The following is a 19942-nucleotide window of genomic DNA, read 5'->3' as shown; positions in this document are numbered from 1 at the left end:
TAACTGAAAATCACCCCCAATTCCTTCCACTCAGTAATCAAAACATCACTGATAACAACACTTATGAATATAAGGCACACATCCAAGCAATGTCCACTTCATGTAGAATATCCAGTCTTTATTAATTGCTTCTTGAATTTCAGCCATGTATTCCAGCCATCACTTGCCAATTGCCGCCAACATGTGTTTCGTCAGGGGTGTACCCCGTGACTTCATCAGGGCTTCAGTTATATACATACAACAAATTGCCTATCCATCTTCCAATCATAGTAACATTATTGACATGAGATTTATAACACCTCTTGTGTGAAAAGTGGGATCCTACTATAGTTAATGGCCATTACCATTTCACGGCATGACAAACTGTGAACCACCGCAATGTTGTAGTGCACCCATAAGATATATTCTACAGAATGATATATTTCCATAGAAATTAGTAATGCTTATATTAGTTCTCATGTTTAACCCACAGAAAGACAACACATTGATGTGCATGCATACACAAGTGCAACTCTATCTATTATCAGACACCTAATAAGTGTAAACTTAAAATACACCGACTATTCACCCACATAGAAAACCTGTAAAATCTTTTCTCGTACCTTTTGTTGCCACTTAGTACTTAAGTCTCGTTGCTGTACTAGTCTTTTCTTTGTCTTCTATCTCTTCTTGTTAAATTGGCTCCCTTATTTCACTCAGTAGTAATGTTCCATGGTTTCTATATATATATTTAGCGTTTAACCATATTGAATGTGAAATAAACACATCCCCAGAACTTCCCCATTAGGTTTCAATATGTTTTTAGCATATTTGTATCTTGTACCCTATAAATACATCAATAATGTGTACTCCATCTACGCTTGATTGTACCATACTTCTATATGTATTTATTATATTGTCACACTTATATGTGTACATTAGATTGTCCCAACTTGTATTTGAAAAGCGGTAATTCTTCGTGTTGATATTGATACGCTATAAGTATCTAAAAACCCGACGCGTGACCCAATCTATAGCGTGTCTGCCATTTCCCTTCTCCATTCCGGTAAGCTTTTGTCCGAGTACCGTTGTGCTAAACTGGATTCCCCAGATCTGGTAAGTCCCCGCATATCCAATATGTGTACCCATGAGCTCCCCATAGCTATCGGAAATTATCTCCGTTCCAGTGAAGTGAGCGCCAAACTGAAATTCGAATCTGTGTCTCCTCACCTGATTTATGTGTCTTTCACAGCCGCGAGTACGCTTCCTGTATTGATATCTGGTCCATTGTCTGTCTCCATCCTATTTAAAGGCAGCTATTCATGGAGATTGAAATAGGACTCCCAACTATCTCAAATAGCAAAGTGATCTTGATACCGATACATAATTCGTAATTGTAATTTATAAGTTAATGTCAATGTTCAATAAAAAATATCCCCTTTGTTGTGAGTGTGTAGGGAAGATCTGTATGTACGTTACGAGACCTACCTATATGTATATCAAACACTGGTCTACATTAAGATATATCGACAGCAATTACACTTGTGTATCCATGCACATATTTATGAGCATCCTTGTGCATATTAATGAGCGCTGACTTGTATATTCTAAATGTACCCAGTTGATGTTTGTTTGCCATGACGTGTATTATCATTAACTTATTAAACAACCACATATATATGTATATATATATATACACAGCAAATGTATTCCACATCTACATCACATCAGTGCATTTCTTTTCCATATAGAAAGAGGGGAAAAAGAGGAAAGAGAAAAACAAACCTCCTCAATTTGTAATGCCTGTTACAAAAAACACATGTATTACATTACATGTAATGGTTTCTCATTATGTTCCAAGGAAATATTCAAGTTCTGAGTCCATGTTGAGACCCTCTTCCACTGCCTGCAGTTTCATAATCCACAGAGATTCTCTTCTCCTTAAGTATAGTTCTCTGTTCCCTCCCCTGGAGGGGAGGGAACAATACCAAAACATTTTAGGTTTTGATTTGCATTGTATGATTCACATATTCTCAAATGTTGCACTATAGAAGCATCAATGGACTCCTTACCAAAGTAATAGAAGTAAAAACATGAATTAGTTTAATTACAAAATCCAAGCTCTGAGTTGCAGGCATTGTTGTCGGCAGGGTGACCAACTCAGAGTAGCTAGATAGAGAGGGCCCAGGACAAGCATTCATTTATGCTCTTCAGTATGGTAAGTTGATCAACTTGCCTGGAACAGAGGGGTTAGCCATCGCAGATGGCAAGTGGTCGGGTTGGCTTACGTGTTGTAATATAAATGGACAAGAGATATATAAAGAATGCTGGGATTTTGCTAGAATTTTAAATTTAAGTTTGATTTATGCTGTAGTGACAACTATCTTGGATGCTATCCTGAACGATCTCCTTCCATTAGGGAATCTTCTCACTTTCAGGAAATATGCAGAACATTTTGGGTGAACTTATGTTCAGTACTGGCACAATGGAGTAGAATGATGTCTCTGGAGGACATCCAGTCTGCACTGCATTCTTGTGTATCTTCTTTGACATTAACTGTTGGGTTAAGATAACAATAATGGTGAGGCCACAGCAGTGCAATCAGTATCATTTTGAATTCATTCATCTTAAGTTTGATCTTTGCATAAAAATCCACAAGCCCAACTGATCAAAAGTTCATCCGTGTGGAGTTAGGGTCCAGGTATCTGGACAGAAAAGTTTTTTTCAATGTACAGTTCATGCTGTTGCAAATAAATAGATCTGTATGAGAAACTATTAACATTTTATATACTTGAGTGACAGATGCCTGGAATGTGAAGCGAATCGGTGCCAGTACAACAGCCCTCTAACCTAACATACCATCCCATATATCCCATCCCCATCCCATCCCCATCCCATCCCCATCCCATTCCCATCCCATTCCCAACCCCCCCCCCCCCCCCATGTGTGGTCATGTGTAGCTATGTTCACATTATGTTCCCTCTCCAGCAGAAGGGCACTCCTGAAACCATTGTAATGTATACACAATATATTTCCCTTCATTGATGTATTCCCCCGGAAAGGTATGTGGTACTCCCTGCACCTGGTAACATTTGCTCATAATACTTTTTCTTTCCAACAATGTTCTCCCCCCTCCCCATTCAGAAGAAAATAGTGTCTTCCCCATCTACAGTATATAGTGCCTCTGGTACAGTTATTGACTCATTTGATGTCCATGCAGCCAGTGGTGTATGTCCACAATTGCCTCCCCGTAGCCATATGCATCAATACATGTAGTATACCCTCATAGTAGCCTCCACTTCCTGCAGAATGCAGTGTGCCATGCAGCCAGTGCCATTCTCCTCCATCAGTTTACGAGGTCCCCGCACCCATGGATTCACCCCACCTTACACCTTCAAAGGCAGATGGTGCCGCTCATGCAGCCTCATTGCCCTCCCTCCCAAAAGTATGTGATGTCTGTTCAGAGTTTCCCTTCTAATAGTATATGTTTGATGGTGCTTTTAACATATGCGCACTTACTTCTACAGTATATGGCAATATTCCCACTATTTCACCAGAGTTTCCGTCACCTGTAACAGCTCACAATTTCTCATAACTTTGTAGCTGGACCTCCGGCAACACATTCTGAGGCGACTTTCGGCTCTGAAGACACGGAGATATCATCCTCCAAAATGTCACAGGACACACACTCCTGACATCGAAAACTGTGCTGTCTGCTTGGACCAGTTCCACAAGAACGAGGTGAGCAGTCTAGTAATCTTGGGATCTTTTAAAATCTCTAAGACCACATTCTAAGGAAATCCAGCAGTAGAACCTGTCATAATACTTCACAGTGCAGCAACAAATGTCACAGAAGCCAGCATGTACTCAGACCTCAAATTGTTTTATCAATAGAATATATAACACTTTCTGAAATATAAACCTAAAGTCCTTTGTAGACTGTTTACAAAGTCAATGACCCTGTGTCCTCAAATGACGTAATTTGAAGTTAGGTCACACACCAAATAGCACCTTCTGTAATAGAATATGTTAAGCTCCTTTGTGTCCTAGAATTTTATTAAAAGTGAAAATTATGATTTCAAGGTACTTGTTGCTTTTGTCAAGGACATCCTGTGCAGTCAGCGCTTTATAAACCAAAAGGGCCTTGAGTAAGGAAACATGAACACTGAGACAGAGATACAAGAAAGGGATATTCGGGGACTGGGAAATGCAGAAACAAAGATTGAAACAAGAGACACGGAAACTGAGACATGGAAACACAAAGCAACACAGAAACCCGGCTTTAGAACCTGGGTCAGGGAGAAATGGGCATTAGGACAGAAGATAGGAACAGTGGCACAGAAAACATTTGACACTGAGTTGAATAGAGAAATTCTTAAATAGACAATGGTTAAGAGACATAGAAACTAAGACAGTAAACCCCTGCTATATCAAGAAGACGCTGACTCAGTGGGACAGGAATATACAGACACAGAGACTGGGAGATTGAATAAATACATACTGCAGGCAATTGTGATGTGGACTGGCGCTGAAAGTTCTTCCATATTTGATTTGTGATCAATTGCCCTAAATCATGTGGAACAGGTTTTTTTGGGGGTGCTCTTAGAAAATGTGTTGCTAGGATACCGTGGCATTGAAGATTAATTCTTTCATTGTAGTCCCAGAGTTAACACTGTGTAATATGACTCACCTTTGGCAATTATTTTTTATATTTGTGAAATCCATCAAATTAAATCATTTTGGGTGTTATCATTAAAGGCAGAATCAATTAATTGCCAGCACGAGTTTCATGATATCAAATAATTGCTTTATCAGGGCAACAAATCATTGTCACACTTCTTCAAAATACAAACATTGTAATTGGCAAATAAGATGTAATTATGTTCATCTTAATATTCATCCTAATATTAAATGAAGCATATAAAAGGTCATAATAGCAATAATTTCAAGATAAACATTCACTTATGAATCAAAACCTGAATTTGTCAAGTGAGTACTAGAGTTGTCATTTATTACTTTAATTCACTAACCTATGTTATCTGTTGATACGATACATTGACAAATTCACTGTGGTAAGTTGATAGACTAGCTGTTACTATTTAGCTTTCATGATTATGTCTGAATTTTAATTACTGACAAAGTAATGCATGAGATAGATTTAAAATGGTATATGGCCATAGGGAGACAGAAGAAAGGAAAGGAGGATAGTGGACGCTAAGAAAAGAAAACACTGACATCACAGCATAGAAATACAGATTCTAGGACAGGGGGCGTGAACAGTATGACGTGGACACTGGTGCCAAGAAAATTGGAACTTGGGCACTAAACACTGACACACATTGTGTGTGAACTGCGGATCAATAATAATAATAACACATGCTGTTACAAGGAAATCCTGACATGCACGCTGGGACAGAGAGACATAGCCACATGGACAAGAGCTCAGACCTGGGGGACACAGAAATGGTTACTGTGATACACGATCAAGATATGGAACCACCACCACTGAAAAACAGTCATGAAAACCGTGGAATGGTGGATGTTAACCAATGGGACCAAGCGAAGGAGACAATAGGAAGGGAGACTGGGACCGAGACATGTGGAACTGGCATTTAAACACACTTCTCAGCAAACTAGTATAACCTAGACTAATCTTGGTTGTTGTGCATTTTAAAAATACCACCTAACATAACATCATGCCTGAAAGTTATGCCTACTAATTTCCACTCTAATCAACTGCAAAGCATCCTTGTTGCTTTACTCACCACTTTATAAAGTGTTCTGTCACCTGAAACATACTCATTGATAAATGCCCCAAAACACAGAGAAAGTTGTGTTATGGATGTTTATATGTTGAGCTATGCAAACCAAGCCATGGAATGGTGCTGTTATTTATTGGTGCTGGCTTTAGTGCACATACGCATAATAGGTTTTTTCAAAGGTCTGTAGGGGTAGACTATGCCCTGAGGGGTGTGAATGGGGCCATGGGCAGTAAATTATGCCCTGCCTTTGGAAGAGCTGTAACTTCGAGGACAAGCAGAAGGTTCTGGAGGTAGTGTCACAAAATTCTTCTTGAAATACCTACTCTGCTCTTGGTATAGACCTGTCATTCACCATATCTTTGAGTAGATTTAATAATGAGATCTTTGGGTTGAAGGTCACCACTTTGCCAACCTTCTGACTGTGGTGCTATCTTGGGCTTGCTTTGTTTAGACCTATTTGCAGTGTGACCGTGGTGTTCTGCGTTGTCTGAAGTTAAGGTGGCTATTCAGGGACCAGCGTTGCAGTGATATTGGTATTAAGTAGTTTAATATAGAGCAAATTCCCAAGGGCATATTCATTCTGGTATTCGTTCAACTAGGCAGTGAGACAAGAGCATATAACAAAACTTGTAACTGGGGAAGAGAAAACATCCAAGTCTTAAGGTGTTTCCAAAAACTGGACAAATTAGATTGACCTCTGAGGTGTGCCAGTAGATTGTTCAATGTTGTCACATGGTGTGTACAGAACGTCTGCCACCCCATGTCATTCTCTTAATTTAGGAACATTGACTGTTCTGGAGGTAGTAGAGTGCAGAGTTCTTCTGGGGACATAGTGAAAACAAATCCTTTTTAGATAATCAGGACCTCTACTGTGAAGAGCTTGTATGCCAAGCAGAGTGCCTGGAAAGCAATTCTATTCCTGAAAGGGAGCCAGTGAAGCTTCATTAGTACCTTTGAAACCGACTTGAACTTGGGAACTTTCCAGAGGAGACGGGCCACTGAATTCTGCAGAGTCTGAAGTTTCTTTAATGCTCGTTGAGGAATGCCTACATATAGGACATTACAATACTCCAGCCTGGACAAAACCAGTGTTGTAACCACTGATTTCTGTAGATCATAAAGTATGAAGGGGAGAATTTTTCTTAAAGTGCACATCAAAAAGAAACAAGATAAGGTAAATGTATTAATCTGGGCATTAAAAGAGAGGCTGTAATCAAAGATCACCCCCAAATTTCTGACTGAGGACCTCCAGTACCTGCTCTGGCACGAAACTAGACAATGGAAAGGGGAGTGACCACTCCACTGTCCATCACCACCACAAGGGTGATGCCCAGAGCTCTTCCAGGGTTCTGGGCTCAGGTCCCTGGGTTCTGCCATCTTGAATCCAAGGCCGGCAGGGACCTATGAGAGCATCGGAGTGGCCAGGTCAGGCAGGTGATGTCAGAGCCCCCTCCTGATAGGTGGACACGTGGCCAGGTGACCAGTCCCCCTTTCAGGGCCATTTATGGGCTCTGTCTTAGGTGGGTCCTCAGATGCGGCTTGCAAGGTTCCAGCAGGACTCCTCTGCAACCTCTACTTCGACTTCTAGCCACTGCAACCATGACTGGACCCTCCAGGAACCAACAATCTACATCCTTAACGAAGTCTCTGCTTGCAAACATTTTTCCACAGCTCCTTCAAGTTTCTTCAACATTTCCCCAGCTGTGCATCCTCCGAGGGCAGCAAGTCTTCAGTCTGCATGAAAAGGAAGGAGGAATCTACCTAGGAGTGAAGGAGTCACTCCCCTGCATCCACAGACAGCAACTGCAACAATGACTGGCCTCGTGGATCTCCTCTCATCCTGAGCTGCGTGGATCCTGCATCAAGGTAGTGGTCCGGGGTAGTCCTCTTGGTCCTCTCCGCCAGCTGTCCAATTTTGGTGGAGGTAAGCCTTTGCCTTTCCATGCAGGACAGTACCCCGTGCACTATGTCTCTTGCAGCTACCAAGGCTTGTTTGCATCTCCTCCAAGTGATCTTCAGGCTTCATGTAGCTACAGCCCTCAGCACTCCTTCCTGCGATGCACAGCCCTCTGTGTGCTTCTCCTGAGGCGTGGGACCCTTCTCCAGTAGTACTGGGTGGGCTCCTCTGTGATTCCTGGTTCCTCGTCCAGTCGGTCTCCTGTGAGGGCTGCTTCTTCTTCTTTGGACTCTCTGCCTTGTTGAGGGTCTCCCAAGGACTTCCCACCGTGGGTTGATTCCTCCTGAACTTTGCTGGTCCCTGGTAGCTCTGCTTTTGCTTCACCACAACGTCTGCCTTTGCTAAGCCTTGTTGGTGGCTTTTCCATGCCACTGACTGACTGCAGTCATAAGTGCGGCATGAGACAACAACTGCATCCTCCAGGAACTCTTCACCTTCTCCAGGGCTGCATTCCTGACCATCTCCAATCTACCATCGACCAACTCCTGCAACCACAGCTGGGTGGGTAGTAGCTGCTGCTCTCCCTGACTCTTCTGTGAATCTGGACTTGGTCCCCTTCTTCCACAGGTCTTCCTCTTCCGGAATCCACCACTGGTTTCTTGTAATCTTTTTTGGGTGTTGCATTTTCTTCATTTTCTTCCTTTTGGGTGGTTTGGGGAAAATCCAGTAACTTACTCCTTTCTTCCTGGTCGCTACGGGGCACTGTGGTACTTACCTCTGGGGTTTCCTAGTACCCCCAGCTCCCCTCTACACATTCCACTTACCCAGGTGGGTGTCCTGTGTTCATATTCCATTTTTTTATTATATGGTTTAACCAAGGCTCTCCCCACTGCTGAAAGAAACCTTGCACCACCTTTGGCTGGAGAAGCTATTTGTGATCTGCTAGGCATGTTCAGCTGAGCTCTTCTCCTCTGGCGTTCAGAAAGCCCGTCAAGTGTTGAGCCACCAGAGAAATACCCTGATGTTCCAGGCATGTCCAGAGGCACAGTGTATCTTGACAAAGGGTCCAGACCCACACCTCACCCTGTTTGTTACACTATCGCATGGCTCTGGGGTTGTCCGTGAGCAACTGCACTAGCCTCCCCAGAAAAGAGGGCAAAAAGGCTTTCAATGCCAGCTAGATTGCTTGGCGCTCCAACAGGTGGAGTCTGGATTCCGCCAGAGACCAGAGGCCTCTGATCTCCACCTCTTCCAGATGGCCGCCCCATCCCAAGAGTGACGCATCTGTCACTACTATCAGATATGTTTGGGGAAGGGAACGGGGTCCACCGCTGACCCAATGGTGGTTTGTTAACCACCACTGCAGATCTTTTGCAGTGCCCTCTGAGATCTGGAACATGTTGGATAGATTACCCTGATGATGCTCCCACTGGAACATCAGGACCCACTGCAAGAGCCTGCATATACCACCAAGCGTGTGTCACAAGCAGGAGGCAAGGAAGCTGAGCAGCCTCAGAGTTAGTCTCACTGAAACCCTGGATAGAGGCTGAAACATCGGTATCACAGCCTGAATATCCTGCACTCGACGGTTGGGAGGATAAGACCAAAACTGCACTGTGTCCAGAACAGCTTAGATGAAAGGGAGGGATTGAGAAGGGTTCAGGTGTGGCTTTGGCATGTTGCTAGTGAGCCCAGGCAAGTGCAGAAGACCCGCCGTAGGCTGGACATGGGAGACGACTGCCTGGGACGAGTCTGCGTTCAACAACCAGTCATCGAGATAGGGGAAGACAGGGAACCCTAATCTCCACAGATGAGCTGCAACAACCGTCATCAACTTGGTGAAGACCCGATGGCTGTTGGTAAGGCCAAAGGTTAGCATGGCAAACTGAAAGTGCTTGTGACCTACCGTGAACCACAGGTAACATCTGTGGGCTGGCAGGACTTGGATGGGTAATAAGTGTCCTGCAAGTCTTTACGCCACTATCCAGTCTCCTGGGTGTAGTGCAGACAGGACTTGTGTGAGCATGAACATTTTGAATTTCTCCTTTTGAGGAAGAAATTGAGAGGGTGCAGGTCTAGGATAGGACAAAGGCCTCCGTCCTTCCTGGGCACCAGAAAGTAGCAGGAATAACAACCACAAGAGAGCTGCCACTGCGTGGCGGAGTAAGAAGAGATGGTCCTCCATCAGTCTGTCGTAAGTGGGTGGTGCGGGTGGAGGAATATCATGAAGTGAAGAGAATAGTCCTGTAGAACCTAGTTGTCTGATGTTATTGACCTCCATGGTGCACATGATGGTATATTCTGCCTCCCACTGGTTGCCCATGGTGGTCGGAGAGCAAACTAAAGAGTCTTGGAGGCTGCTGCAGCCCAGAGTTGGTGGACTGGACTGTACTCTAGCTGCCTGACTCACAGGGTCTATGAGTGCCGCTTCCTCAGCCAAGCAGGGGCTGAAAAGCATGCATGTCATGGTGGCTCTGTGGGTAGAGACACAGCTGGAAGCCCCTTGCATCGCCACGCAAGGAGCAAAATGTGGACTGGGGTTGATGGGTGAGTAGGGGGGTAGGAAAAGGCCCAAGGACCGGGCCATAGCTCTGCTGTCCTTGAAGTGCTGCGGTACTGAGCCCGTCTTGTCTCCCAAAAGACAGGAGTCATAAAATACCATGTTCATAAGTGAAGCTTGGACATTCCCTAAAAAGCCAGTTATCCTCAGCCAGGCATGGTGCCGTAAGGCCACTGTCAAAGAAACCATTCTGCCCAGGGAGACAATCTTGTCCAGGCTACATCTGGTTGTGAACTTAGCTGCATCTCTCCCATCAACCATAGCTTGGCAGAGTATGGCCGAGGCCTCTCCCGGAACCATAGGCAGGACCTGTGCAACCAAATCCCAAAGAGAATGAGAGCAATGGGCCAAAAGGCATGTGGTGTTCACTGACCACAATGCTAGCTGGTGGAAGAAAACATTTTCTTACCTATGGTGGCCAGCCTTTTGGATTCCCTATACGGCGGGACGAGAGGGAATGTGCCAGGATTTACTTTGGAATTTGAGGCTTGGACCACCAAACTCTCTGGGGTAGAGTGTTGGGTGAGAAAAGCGGGGCCACCTGGGGCGGGGCGATGGAGGCAGGCAATGGTCCTGTCCACAGGAGCCCCTGTGCAGGTCTTGGACCAGGCCCCAAGTTGGATATCCATAAGGGCTTCATTAAATAGGAGCAGCAGTTCTGAAGGGGTGACTCTCTGTTGAAGTACCTCTGCCAAGACGTTAGTTTTGACAGCCGCAGAGGGCAACTGAAAGTCCAGGACCTTGGCCGCCCTTCTCACCACCATGGTAAATGTGGCACCCTCCTCCTTAGTCAAGGTAGGAGGAGAGACCCAGCCAGTATCTGTGGAGTTGTTCAGTCCATTGGCATCTGGAATAGGAATAGGGCTCAGGCTCTGGCCTGAAAGGAATGGCTCCAGTTGCTGCTAGAATCAGCATCCGACGATGTCCCTCCATGTCAGAGTCGGGGATGAGAATGTCGATGTCAAGGTGGTATGACTGGTGCTGGTCTGGATCCATCTGTGGATTCAAGGGGCCTGACTAGCACCAAAAGTGTTCCTGTGTGTAGTGAACCAGTAGAGACCCCTCCCGAACCTGCGGGACGTGAAGGCACTCCAGCAGCGACAGATCACTCAAATATGAAGTGCATGGCCTCATAGGATTCTCAGAGCTGGGCAGTGGTCACTCCAGCTCCTGGAAACTCGGTGATGCACAAAGACAGCCCAGCCGTGGGCTTAACTGTGGAGCCAGGCCTCGAATGATGATGCTCCCTCATCTCATCGAATGACTTTGATGGATGGGGTGAAGCAGAAGACCTCTCCGACTTCTTGCTTTTCCTCTTTTTGTGTGACTTACCAGAGTGGGATGATTTGGACTGTGACGAAAACCTGTGGCTCCGCGACTGTTCCTGGGGCCTTCCTCTTGACTGGAAACAAGACTGTTGCATGTCGACCAGCAAGGAGCTTGATGGATCGCTCCCTCAAAGCTTTGGGGTGTATGTGGTGACCGTCGGGGCAGGTCTTGGTGTCATGGCACTGCAGACAGGTGAGGTGCAGGTCCATCACTGACATTTGCTGGTGACAGGTGCTGCAGGGCTAGAATCCAGCCTTCCTTGCAGACATCCCTGCCACAACAGGAGACAAGTAAAAAAAAACTTCAACAAAAGGTCGAAAAAAACAGTACAAAAGTGACTGAGGGTAGCTCTCTCTGGATCAGTGCTGACTGGCATGAAAAAGAAAGAACTGATGTTCGTGCACTGGGATGGCACCTATATAGGCAACGCACACATGACTTCTGGTGCCGTCAATGCCACGCAGATGAAAACAACGCCACCTAGCTGTTCGTAGGGGTGCTGCTCACAAACAATTTCTGGATCCATTCTGATGCCTGGGGAAAATTCTAAGATGAGTAATCTGCGGCTAGAAGTCTTTATCAGAAGCTAACTTTTTTCGTAGGGGAGAGTACAGCAGTTTAAATGGGACTTCTACTCCATTTGCTATCCATCTCGTATTCACTTAAGTCCCCCTCCCATCCTTCGCCCTTTCTCCTGCCTTCATAGAGCTATCTATATAAGAGGTTCGCTCAGAAACCTGGTGGCCCAGGGTGCTAGGTTTACGAATAAATATTTTAGTGGGACTAATAGCAGATGGTCTGATATTGCCTACCCAGTGCTAATAACAAGACATTGTATGAGTATTCCTCATTTAGGGATATAACCACATAGGTTAAGTTCAAGCCTGTTTAGCTTTCTCTACTTTATATGGGCCTCAAACTGTTGAGTATTAATAATAATTATAGAAGAGTGTGCCAAACTGACATTTATTTTCCTTATTAATCACCTCTACATATGTAGGTAAAATCTTCCACAGGTTTACAGACCTTTCCTCTAGTCACATGTTGGATATTCTATATTTTATATGATATGTAATTTTCAGATCTCATAAAAGTTACATACAGGTTGTACTTTGTACACAACCTTTTGTATGCAGATGTAATTCTTTATAAACAGGTTGCACAATGCAACATAATTTAGCACAACAGTAACTTACAGGTCAGTTACACAGCACCAGAGTTTATCTTAAACCTTTCTCCACTGTGTCTACTACACCAAGCTGTACTGTTAGAGACACCTATTGTTGCATTATATGTAAGTCTATCTTTTCATCCTTTGTGCAGTGTTTGCGAGTACTGCCATGTCTACACCGGTTTCATCGGGATTGTGTCGATCCATGGCTTCTGCTGCATTACACATGCCCCTTGTGCAAATACAACATCCTGGGTAAGTCATTCTGGGGAGAGAGAGCGAGAGACTGGCATGAAACTGTGAGCATGGGAAATAGGAGGAGACATGAGACTGGATTTGGGGAATGTGAAATAATTATTAAGACTGTGCTGGAATAATCGGGTGGAAGGAGAGTGGAGATGACAGAAAGGAAGAAGAAGTGAGATTGGGTAGGGTGGAAAGAGTGAGAGGACATAGTACGTAAGGTGGCTGGTCACCAAATATTATCTAAGAGAATTTCCTCCTACTATAGATATTAATGAAGAGACTCCTCTTTTTGAAGCTGTGACAGGACTTGGCACTTCCCTACCTCCAGCATCTCTTGCTGTCTGTGACTCTAATCTTTTCTTGTAGGTTCAATTTTGATATAGATTTCAGTGCACTCTATTTTGAAGTAGTTAAAGTCCTTTGGCAGTCCTACTTTGCCGGTGTTACATTTTGTCAGTGAGTCTGTCCTTGACAATGAACTCCTAATCATTGTTAATGATTTTGTTTTTAATTTAAATGTAAAATTGTAATGAATCTAAAAATTGTAAAAAATTTAAATTTATTAAAATAATATGTCCTGATACTCCAAAATACCATGGAGGCTCAGGACGTATTATTTTATTATTATTATGTCTCAAAGTATAAATCAGAAAAAACACCCAGTATCACTGAATTTAAGAAAGACACAAGGGGTCTGTGCAACCAAAGGAGACAACAGAATGCAATAGGATCAAAAGGTGGATACCTCTTGGGAGCAACAGCCAATGGGTAACTGTCACTCAAAGATATTCTGGAGTCTCCTACTTGTCTGTGGTGGATAGTGATAAACAGAGTTTATTTTTTATTTTTTCGAATTGGCAATATCAGAATCCAATTCAGAAAATCTAGGGACACCTACTAAATGAATAACATATTGTCCTTTTCATCATCATATTTTTTTTCTTTCCTGGTTGATTATCTATCCAGTGCATCTGCTGACTCTGTTACTTAATGGAAATTTTTGTAGAATATCTGTTGCATGTCCTGCAAGTAGAATAATTAGACTCCACAGAAATATACAATATACATTAATTATATTTATCCTGAACCAGTTTTGAAATTTTGAAAATTAGTGTGCAATCCTGATTTTTATTCCATCATTCCAGCTCTTTTGATGTTTCGTGTTGGTCCCAAATGGAGTTATAAACTCTGCTGGCCTGTAGAAGGCCAAACAAAGAGCAGCTCCTTTTTTCATGGGTGACTGCAATCCCAATTATTAGGCCAGTAGTGGCTAGTGCCATATTATCTATAGTTGTGGGATACATGCCTTCTTTCCTGCCCCCCAAGAGTAGGTACACTGCATCTCCCTCGTAGATTGTGTGTAGTCTTTCATGACTTGGCCTCCCTCAGTTGTCAATGTGCGTAAGAGGTAGTTGTATGAAAATAATGTTGGGCAGATTAGGGTTACGGTAGGTTTGTCCTGTTTAAAATCTGTGTAATATTACCTGTCAATCTTCGTTACTCACTGTTTCTAAGAGCTGTGTGTAAAGTTGTGTTTGGATGCATGAGGGGTCTGTTACTCTAGTTTCAGGGATCCCCATGTGTATATGAATCACCAAAATTCTAAAGTGCTTCATATAGTTTGTTGTACTTTGATGCACGATTTCTCTATCCTCCTGTCTGTTTCCTGCCATACTGCAGCCATTGTAGATGGGTGTTCTTGTCTGGTTTTTAGTTCACATACTTTTCGAGGAAGCACCTTCCATGAATGAAGCCAGCTACAGCAGATCAGTCTGTGGCCTGGATGAAGAGATACATGAACTAAGGGATGTGGCCAAGGCTAATGACATTGCAGAACACCTTTACAAAGGAGACTGGTGGCCTGCCCATACCCCTTCCCCATCCTCATTGGCTAGAGGCTGCCTGAGCCTCATACATATAGCCAGTTGAAAATATTGGATTCTTGTTATCACAAAGGAAACCAGTGTGGCTTTGCATTTTCTGGATAGAAAATGTTACTTACCCAGTAAGCACCTGTTTGTGTCATGTAGTGCTGTAATTCACATGCTTTGCATACTTCTGCCATCTAGTGATGGGTCCAGAAGGTTGCAAGCTGTTTTCCTTCGAAAAGTATTTTGAATCACGAGGTGTAGTGACTCCTTCTCTTGCTGGTAATGTGCATGGGTATCGACCCCACTGTTAAGATTGTTTTCTTCTGCCTTCGAGCTTTGTTGTGTTTCACCAAGTTCCGGGTCGAGATCATCTTTTCGGACTGCTTCAGTTAGGGATACATCCCCCACCGTCTGTATTGTTTTCAAACTTGCATATTCCATTCCTTGCATTTCAGGACAAGAAGAAGCCACTGTTGGCCTTCAACAGAGGCCCTCTGGGCTGCGCTCTTGGGGCCACTATTTTCTCGATTCGACCATCTTGAGAATGAACTCCTGATGGAATGGAGTCCCTTCCATTTCTGTCCTAAGTGCCACGCGAAGTTCCCACGGACCGACTAGCACCAGGTCTGCAACCTCTGTTTGTCTCCGAACCATAAAGAGGAGGACAGCAAGCCTTGCCAGTCTTTTCAATCCAAAAAAAACTTTGCGGGATCGAAGGGCCCTCCGCTGTAGGATGCAGTGACAGGAGATCGAAGAGACACTGGACATCTTTGGAGAACAAAATGTAGAGTCTTAGCCGGAACCAGAAATACAAGGGGCCTCAGTGGCTGAGTAAGAGGCCTTTTTGCTAGAGGTCTCCGATTCGGATGTGGACACAGTCCTCGAGATGCAAGATCACCCTCCGGCGCAACATACAGTGAGTACTGGCTCCCATTTCCTGCTAAAAAAAACAGCACTTTCTGCCAAATTAAAGGCTACTCAGGCACCACTACCATCAGGCCATGGTTGGCACGAAAGACTCATTCCGATGCCACGCCATTATTCTCAGCAAGAATCCAAAGCCTAAACATACCATCTCGGCGCTGAGCCAACCACCTCCCCCTTCAGCACGGACAGCTTCGGCCTCCCAATCGGCACGACCACCCTGGCGCCAAAAAGACCAGTACAACCTGCCTCAGCACCGACCATTTTGGCTTTGAAACATAAGAATGCATTGGAGCCAAAAACAATTGAAGATTTCACCATCTTCAGAGCAAAGCACCTCCATAGAGCCCATCCTCCATAAGATGAAGCAGCATCTTGACACCAAGTAGACACAGCTTCATATACAGCTACAGACATGCCGAATCTTAGTCAAAGCTGTTTTTACTACACCCTCTAAGAAACAGCTTTCATTTGGAGAGGGTATTGATGTGCCTGTGCCTCCTGCTAAGTATAACAGAAAGACTCTGCTGCTGTACACCTTACTCTATGTACCTCTCCTCCACCACCGTCCCCCTCACCTCCTGATTCACAGGGTGACCCCCTTGACATCTCCAATGGGTGATCAGGGAGCAGGGGACAACACCCTCCCTTTCTCACATTACACAGACCTTTGGTAAAATTATGATGTGGATCCCCAGACTAACCCAGATAACTACCCTGCCAGACCATCTCCCTCAGATAATAGCACCTCCTTCCAGAAGTTTATCAGTGCGGCAGCCACTTACCACTAGGTGCTCTTAGACAAGGAGCCGTTTGAGGATTATTTCCTTTTTGAAACCCCTCTCTACATCTCCCTGGGCAGCACAGTACCTCCCAATGCTGAAGGGGATGATGAGGCACTCACACAATAACTTTAAAGATCCTGCTAGGGCACGTATCATTACACTGCACTTAGAAAAGAAATATAAAACTTCACCACAGGCCCCATTTCTGTTAGAAGTTAGATTCCCCCTGGTTCGTTGGTGGTCTCCAGTGCTAGAAAGTGAACAAATTCTTAGGCCACTAGTGATGCTGTACCTCGTGATACGGAGATCAAGCTTATTGACACCTCCAATAAGCAGGTTGCAGCCCACGCCGCCAGCCAATGGTGTATAGTAAACACACAAGGGATGTTAGCCAGATACGACTGTGCCCAGTGGAACGAGATGGAGGAACTCCTCCAATAACTCAGAAGAGCACACGATGAGGGGTCAAGAGATTGCTAGTGAGGGACAGCTTATATCTAATAATTACTTCTGCTGTGGTCTAGATTCCGCTGACACAGCTGCCAGAGGAATAAACACAAGCATCCTTTTGCGCCGACATGTGTGGCTATGCATATTCGGCTTTAAGCTTGAGGTACTACAGACTACACTATATGTGCCCTTGGATAAGGAGCACCCACAGGCTGACCAGGCACTTGAAAAAATGAAGGATACTGAGGTGGCTAAATCAATAGGTGCCCCGCAAACTCCTGCTGCACGTAGGTCCTTTCACTGGCCATCATTCAAACCAGCCTCCAAACTACAGCCACAGAGACCTTGTCTCCCTATCACAAAGGCCAAGGGCAGACATCCTTCCATAGAGGCTTCTTTAGGGGTTCATACAGGGGAAATAATAATAAAGGAAGAGGCAAAATGCCCTTCCCACGTGCCTCCTCAACTGCCACAAAGCAGTGACTCCCTTCTCGTCCCCCCTGACTACTCAACAGCAGTTCCTCCTTGCCTGGCAAAATATAACATCAGATCAATCATTGTTGGATATTATCCACCATGGTTACTGTCTGATTTGGATTTCAGTGGCCTGATGGCTTGGGCTCAGCTGCCAATTTTTCTGGATGTACATTGTTTCTGTAAGACAGGTCAGAAGTTGACCTTTTGACTGTATAAAGCTCTGTGCATGAGCTCAAGGAATAAAACTGTGACAGAGAGAGAAAACTTAGCTATCTGCACTGAAGGAGTGGGGGATATACTCCAGTATTAAGGAAGAAACCTTCTTTTACACAACCTGAAACAGAAGGAGGCAGGCCACTGATCAGCACAACACAAGATTATCACATCAGAATCAGTGCTGCTCTTCACTTCTCAGTATCTTCCACAGGATGGATTAAATGAACATGATGGCATCAAAGGAGTGTGATCCAATAGCTGTGGCTTCGTGTATGGTGTCTGGTGCTGCTGGCTCTTGACCACAAAGACTACATCATCCCCCGTAGCTGCACCATGGCTATCCCCTTTATTATGCAGTTGCCAGCAACCTGTGCACTGCTGGGTACCTGATCACTACTCCTTCACCGGAACATGGAGTGTAATAGCCAAATGGGCCCTTTCCTCATCAGAAATGTGCTGGTTTATGCTTACCAAATTTATTAAAGCTAGCCAATGAAATGCAGTAGATTTTCTGCCAGACCCATACGGGGTGCCTGGACCACTCCACAATTTTGCTCAGGCTAGGCCCACTAGTGGCCATAAACAAATGTGGCACAGAAGGTAACTGTTACTTACCCTGTAAGCATCTGATCCTGTCATGTAGTGCTGTAGGGTCACATTCTCTGCATACTTCTGCCATTTGGTGTTGGGCTTGGACATGTGCAACTTGTTTATGTTTGAAGAAGTCATTCTAGTGACAAGGTATGGTGACTCCTCCTACTAGTAATATGCATGGGCATCAGCTCAATTGTTAGATTGTATTCCTAGGCAGGTGAGGATAGAAATGGAGTACAAAAGTGAAAGAAAATTGCTATGTAAATAGATACAAAATAAAGGAAAAAAACATCTGCAGCAACCAAAGGCTTCCAAGAAGGAGGGCGGGTGCATTCGAATCTACAGCATGTCATGCTACAAACAGATGCTTACAGAGATTAAAGTAAAGCAGGTCTCCCCTAAGCAGGAGTTAGCCAGAGGATGTTGCAGAAGATTGAAAAGTGTACATAGTACAGCCTGGCCAGCTTGAGCTTGTTGGAGTGCTAAAACATCCACACAGTAGAGGTTGGTGAATGTGTATGCGGTTGACCAAGTAGATGCCTTACATATGTCAGCTATTGGGATATTACCCAGGAAAGCCATGGAGGCTGCCTTCTTGCATATAGGATGCGGCCTAGGTAGAGCAGGGAGACATCTTTTGGCCTTGGCATAGCAGGGTTGAATGCATTTCACTAACTACCAAGCTACACCTGCTTTTGAAATAGCACTGCCTTTGTGTGATGTAGTCTAGATGACAAACAGTTGTTGTGTCTTATGAAATTATTTTGTCCGATCAGTGTACTACATGAAGATCCTTTTAACATCTGGCGTTTGTGGAGGGCTTTCTCAGCTACCCAGTACAGGTGTGGGAAGAACACCAGAAGCTCAGTTGTCTGGTTGAGGTGAAAAGGAGAGACCAATTCGGGCAGAGAAGTTGGGTTAGTTCTGAGGACTATGTTGTCACTGCAAACCTGAAAAGAAAGATTCTTCCAGAGTAAGAGCATGTAGCTCACTTACACACCTGAGAGAAGTCCTTCCATAAAGGTTTTAATGATGGGGACTCTGAAAAGTGAGGAGTGTTCCCTGTTTTGTAGGTAATCTGCAACAGCAGTCGAATGTAAACTAATGGACATGTAAGCAGGACCAAAGCATTGCAAATGAAGTAGGTAGCAAACAATGTTTTGCACTGTTAATTTTGTGGATCAGTGTGTTTAGGTAGGTAGTAATGAACAAATGTCTTTCACAACTGCGTAACAGACTCCTGTAGTGGGAAGGCAACCCTCGTTTAGGATGGACATACATTTTAAAGGTACATTGAGGTGACCAAACTATAGAACATCAATTGCCAAATTGCATGATTGAGCTGCCTAGGGTTTGGGGCCTGAGTCTGGCCTGGTGTTGAGTGAGAAGGTCTGGCTGGTTGGACAGCCTCTTTTGAGGATAACAGTCAGCTTGAATAGGGTTGTGAACCATTGTTTTTTGGCCCAGTTGGGAGCCACCAGGATGAAGGTGAGAAATGTTTGCAGTAGCTCCTGAACCACATACGTAAATAGTGGGAGAGGATGAAAAATATAGGTAAATATCCCTGACCAGTTCATCCATAGTGCATTGGCCATGGACCGTGGGTGCTGAAACCTGGAGGTGAAACTTGGGCATTTGGCGTTTTCAGCAGTTGTGACCAGATCTAAGTCAGGGTACCCCC

The 19942-nt window shown here is 44.4% G+C and overlaps 1 protein-coding gene across 5 annotated transcripts in view; it reads left to right on the top strand.

Annotated features, from left to right (window-relative positions):
• Nucleotides 1–19942, top strand: part of RNF215 (ring finger protein 215) — a 105543-nt gene that overhangs the window by 76344 nt on the left and 9257 nt on the right. For all 5 annotated transcript variants that reach the window (XM_069214633.1, XM_069214632.1, XM_069214631.1 and 2 more), the window contains 2 exons: nucleotides 3583–3720; nucleotides 12851–12953. In XM_069214633.1, the coding sequence (XP_069070734.1) occupies nucleotides 3583–3720; nucleotides 12851–12953 (241 nt within the window). The remainder of the gene's footprint in view (nucleotides 1–3582; nucleotides 3721–12850; nucleotides 12954–19942) is intronic.

This window comes from Pleurodeles waltl, chromosome 11, assembly GCF_031143425.1.
Source record: "Pleurodeles waltl isolate 20211129_DDA chromosome 11, aPleWal1.hap1.20221129, whole genome shotgun sequence".
NCBI classification, from domain to species: Eukaryota; Metazoa; Chordata; class Amphibia; order Caudata; family Salamandridae; genus Pleurodeles; species Pleurodeles waltl.
This window is presented reverse-complemented; position numbering and strand designations above follow the sequence as displayed.